The sequence below is a fragment of the Pygoscelis adeliae genome, unplaced genomic scaffold, assembly GCF_000699105.1.
Source record: "Pygoscelis adeliae isolate BGI_AS28 unplaced genomic scaffold, ASM69910v1 Scaffold124, whole genome shotgun sequence".
Classification (NCBI taxonomy): domain Eukaryota; kingdom Metazoa; phylum Chordata; class Aves; order Sphenisciformes; family Spheniscidae; genus Pygoscelis; species Pygoscelis adeliae.
In genome coordinates, this window is record NW_008824791.1 from 960,568 (window position 1) to 966,032 (window position 5,465).

The 5,465-nt window shown below is 45.0% G+C and overlaps 1 protein-coding gene across 1 annotated transcript in view; it reads left to right on the forward strand.

The window, feature by feature from the left end:
• Window positions 1-5,146: 5,146 nt before the first annotated feature.
• Window positions 5,147-5,465, forward strand: part of PLCXD2 (phosphatidylinositol-specific phospholipase C, X domain containing 2) — a 20,759-nt gene continuing 20,440 nt past the window's right edge. Inside the window, 1 exon segment of the mRNA XM_009323928.1 lies at window positions 5,147-5,357. Coding sequence (XP_009322203.1) covers window positions 5,147-5,357 — 211 coding nt within the window.

Here is a 5,465-nt window from a genome sequence, read left to right on the forward strand (position 1 = left end):
GGGGTTGTTTAGCCTGGAGAAAAGGAGGCTGAGGGGAGACCTCATCGCTCTCTACAACTACCTGAAAGGAGGTTGTAGCGAGGTGGGTGTCGGTCTCTTCTCCCAAGTAACTGGCGATAGGACGAGAGGAAACGGCCTCAAGTTGCGCCAAGGGAGGTTTAGATTGGATGTGAGGAAAAATGTCTTTACCGAAAGAGTGGTTAAACCTTGGAACAGGCTGCCCAGGGAAGTGGTTGAGTCCCCATCCCTGGAGGTATTTAAAAGACGTGTAGATGAGGCGCTTAGGGACATGGTTTAGTGGGCATGGTGGTGTTGGGTTGACGGTTGGACTTGATGATCTTAGAGGTCTCTTCCAACCTTAATGATTCTATGATTCTATGAGAAATTTGGTTTTATTTATTGTTTATGTTAGTAGGTAATTCTTCCTGACTCTGCAATTAACTTTGAGGAGTAAGCCAAGAAAAGCTACTAAAAAGCTCTGCAGGGGGATAATGATTACTTAATCCTGTCTAAGGTGATTTTAATGGAAATAATAAAAAATCATATTATATTTAAAATGATTCCTTAAGGACAAGACAAAGCTCGGGGAGGTCCCCAGCAAAGATTATTTGATTTCAGAGAACATCGGATTATGTCTTTAAAACTCCTCTTCCATCTGTTTTCTGGTGCATGATGTTTCATAAAAAAAATCAAAGTCTCCTGTACCAGGTTGCACTGGTAAGATTTTTTAATCAGTGGGAAAAAAATATATCTGTTCACCCCTTGGTTCCTTTCCAAACAGGAGGACTTCCAAATTAACTCTGGCATCCTGCGCAGCTTGAAACACCCTCATGTGGTGTAAATGAAGTATCAAATAGCTCGCTATTGTCAAACAGGCGACTCGCAAATGCCAGGGCTTGGCTTAAAGAAATGAGCAAACAAAGGCGAGAGAGAGAAGCAGGTAATAATATATTGATACGAACTGACACCGAGGCTATAAGCAGTGGACAGAGAAAGGGGGGGGAAGTCAATATGACAAAGGGTATATTATATGATAGACATCCAAGTATTTGCAGTGGACTTAGGAAATGCAAAAAGTGCAGTGATAGTCACGGTGTTTTTCTGACTTGATGTAAAATGGGAAATCAACACTGCTGTTTGGTCTACTGCACTTGAAGGAACGGCGTTTTAAACGCAGTGATGGCTGCAGAGCTTTGTGATTGAGTGTGTCTGATGGTTTTAAATGTTAAATAATTCCATTACAGTCAGGGTAAAAATGGTAATGAACAGCTTGGAAGAGTCTGGGTATACTTGCATGAAATGTTGAGCAATTAGCTTCTCTCTGTGAGAGTGAATCCTGCAGTTTTCTTCTCATCAGTAGCAAAGTGACCTTTAAAATACGCACATGACACAGAAGGCGTTTCAGTAACATATTTGATCTACTGTCTGCTGATAAATTGCATGTAAGGATTCGGAATTTACATGGCACAGTAGATTTTGGACTGCAATGGAAGATTTTGAAAACATTAACTGAAAGCTTTTTAACAGTAGCAATGTGCCCTGTTGAATAACGGGACCTGTGTTATTAGGGTATTCAATGTGGTAAGAAGGAGGCTACGCTCCCAGTAGCACTTGATGTTATCAACTTGTTTTCAATTGCTTTAAAGCACTTTTAAAAGTTCGTTGTTCTGGTTTTATATTCTGTATATGGCAGCCCGAGAACCATGTGTTAAAATTGAAATAAAACACATTTGTGTGTTTGGAATTGGCTAACAGCGAAACCCATATGCCTCTTAGTGTTTAAATAGCATCAGCCTGATCCGCACAGCTAATCTTTTTACTACGTATTTGAAAATAGGAGGGTTAGGGGTATGGGAATGGGATTTGAGCTGCTAGATTGTCTGGGCTGCACATGACATTGGCTTGTACTCTGCACCGACGCACAAGGGAATAGCTGAGCTCTTTCAGTAAATCCACATAAGGCATAAATATGGCTATATAATCCGTGGGGAAAAATGGACAGTAAAGTTTTAGTCAGGCCATCCTCACTGCTGAATGTGATTCATATGTGAATACTCCAGAGTCATGGAAAAATACAACAACCTACTGACCTTGATATAGAATTTTAAAAAATGTCAATAGTATGATGTTTTTCCTGCCTGCTTAGGCATTCATTTTTGCAGCCACTTAAACACATGCTTGAAGTGGAGCATTTGAACGGTCTCAAGTGACAAGACCCTAGATAATTTGTGTGTTCAGTCTGTGGAAAATAAAGTTGTATTATTAATGCACATTTGTTCCCTCTGGCCATTACAATTCATGTACATCATTGCAGGGTTTGGTACTGATTACAGAACGAAATTACAGTTTTGCGGAGATGGAAAGAGGTTGAGGCTTTGGGGAAGAGAACAGGCAATTTAATGCTCTTCTTTTCAAGAAAAGCATGAGAAGGATTTTTGGAATCGGCAGTTACTGCCAACAAGTATCTGCGCATTGCATCTGATGCTCACAACTGAAGTCTCACCCTGCAGTGCTGAAAGGATGCATCTCCTCATCCTCTCATCGTTCTGGTTTCGAGCTGTTGGCGTCCTGCACGGTCTAAATGTCCTTTGCTGCTTGCAGGTGTAGAAACCATCTTAACCACAAGAGCCAGGGTGTACTTATGCTGCACGTCATAGCGTGGGGATGCTGAAACTAGCTATGAACAAGTGAGAAAGTCGCTGTGCTGTGGGAGCACTGGAGTACCCTGATGCTGTCACATGTTCCAGTACTATTAGAAAGTGACGGCAAAGGGTCAGAGACTTTTGGGAGGCTGTGAAGGGAGCAGGTTTGAGACTATCCCCACCCCAGCTTTAGCCCCCCTCTTTTCTAGCCAATCTGAGGACTGCTAAGACCTACTCTCCTGGTAGAGGCTACTGCCCAAGGTAGTGGCAATTAGACTCCTTTCCCCACACCAGAGCACACCCTACCTGCTCCCCTTCAGACTCTGCTGTCTGTCGTACACACTCCATCTTCTTTATGTCATTTGGAAGATAAGAAATGCACGATGGGGCCTGGCAAGAACACCAAAAGTACCGTGTCAGCACTCAGCCCTAATAGCTTTGGCACTAGACTACAGCTTCAGTGTTTTGTTTCAATGACCACGGTGAAGTACTGCCCCAAACGCACAAAGACGTCCTTGAGAACACACCAACCTCGGTGAAACAGCTACCCCTGTGCTGCAAAGCTTTCCCGTCCTGGAAAGCTAAGCTGTAAAACAGTTGTGGCTGCCAACGGTATTTAAGGAGTTCACATGCACTGGTTTGCTGGGCGGTCCCGAGCTGCGATGCTGGGAATGTGAGAAAGAGGGTGAAGTAATGTAAAGTAGTGATTTAAAGAAGACTTGCAGGGATACAGACCAGTAGCATCACCAATGACAAATGTTGGAGCTCCTACATAACAATCCCTCTTTCAATTCAAGATATAAATTTAATTACAAGAGAAAGTGTTTATGAACCTGTACCTATGGCTTTGAATAGCACGGCCTGGTCTCTCCCACATCAGAGGCAAGTGTACTAGGCGGTCTTAACAGGAAGGGGGAGCAGAGCTGCAGGAGGGTTGAAAGCACGCCAAAGTTGTCCTCCATGTTCCACCTTGAGCGTGAGGAGTCCTAGGTCAGGAGTGCTTTGTGAAAACCTGTTACTGAAATTGCGCTTTTTTTAAGGTTGTTCAATACCAAAGCTCTAAAAGCAAAATGCCTTTGTTCCCTTCCTTGGAAAGGAAAATGCAGATTTATGGAAGGAGATAGATTCTGGTTGTATTAAGTGAAAATACATTCTTAACATATACGTATTTACAGATACATTAAGTTCGTACATACTCTGATTATATAGTTCAATTAGCAGTTTTACTGTGTATTAATGAAAACATTCTATGACTGCTGTGCAAACTTTAATACACCAAATGAAAAATACTTGTTTATTTAAAAAATACTTCCTTACAGACAAAACAGGGGACTTCTGAAATATATACCCTTGGTATTTAGTATTCAGCCTTTAGTAATTTGACAGTGAAAAATTATCTTTCAGAGCAATGTTTGGTTTTTTTTTTTCACTAGCATATGATGGAGTAGACTTCAGTGTTGTGGACCTGGTCATCTCTACGTCTTGTGTGAAGACTATGGAAATGATACGTTTTTACATATTTGTAAGCAGCACTTACGAGAACTTGCGCCCAAAGCATTATCCTTCAAAGACATGTAATAACGCAAGGGAGAAAAAAATGCATCTTAGAGGATCCATTTTGTGTATCACAGCAAATCCAGAAATTGTTGTGGACAAAATGCTTTACCCGACAGCTGAATGCAGTGTAAGGCAGAGTGTGAGACTGTCAGGGAAAGGGAACTGCTGAAAGAGCAGGTGGAAGGGATTGAGGCTGCCGCATCTTGATCCTTAAGTCTTCCGCTGTGGGGTTGACTCTTGTCGGGTGCAGTGCATAAACCGCTCCAGCTATTACACTTACTAACCAGTCGACGTCGTAAAACCGTAGCATTGGCCCTCTATATCGGGGGTAGCTTCTCTGGTGCTACAGTAGAGTACCAGAATCCAAGCTCACAGCGCTGCCTGGTATACGTGGGGTAGCCGCGTGTGCGTGTGCCCGCACGGGCGCTGAAGAGGTGAGCACATGCCCAGCAGCGTATCACCACACAGCGCGGTAGTAGAAAGTCATGGGTATGTGCAAAGCTTCACAGCTGGTGCCATCGACGGTAAAGGCAGAGCCAGCCGGCTCCAAGGATTTTGAATTTCAGGTGACCAGGACTGTAGAAGCCCCGTGCGGTGCCACCTGTGGCGAGAGGACATCTAGGCCCTCGGCTGACATTCCTCTAGTCCCAGACGACGCTGTTACTCTCCCCCTGCTCTGACCCGGTCAGACACGGTGCCGGTTTCATCGGTCAGGTGGTGCAGAAAGAGAAGAAAAGCGACGGTGATGGTTACTTCAGTTGTCACAGATGTACTGTGAGGAGTACTTCCCATGACAGGGTCACCAAGCGGTGGTTTTACCTTTTCCCTCACAGACAGACCCACGCAACGACACCAGGACGCGCATCTGCAGGTGTCAAAATGTACGTGCCTGACGTAGAGAGGAAGGCTGAAATGCAAAGTTCGTTGTGCTTTACTTACAATTCCGTATGACGGCTGCAAGTATTGTGACGTGTATGCGAAGCAGGTTATTGATGGGAAAAGTAAAGGTCCTTCCTTTAGAAGAAAGGTTTCTCTCTTCCTGCGTGGCTCTCTGGCTCTGCCGGCTCCGCACCCGCAAACCCTTCTCCCGAGAGGAGAGCCGGATGTTGCCGGCCCGCGGCTGCGGGAGTGTCCGCAGGCCCTCCCTCCAGAACAGCCGTACTGGCCTCGCTATTTCCCAGGCCTCCCAGCCTGGGGACCCGCATCCGAGCCCGGGGCTCCCGCGGGAGAGGAGGCGGCCGGGCCCTCAGCCACCGCGCCGCTGCC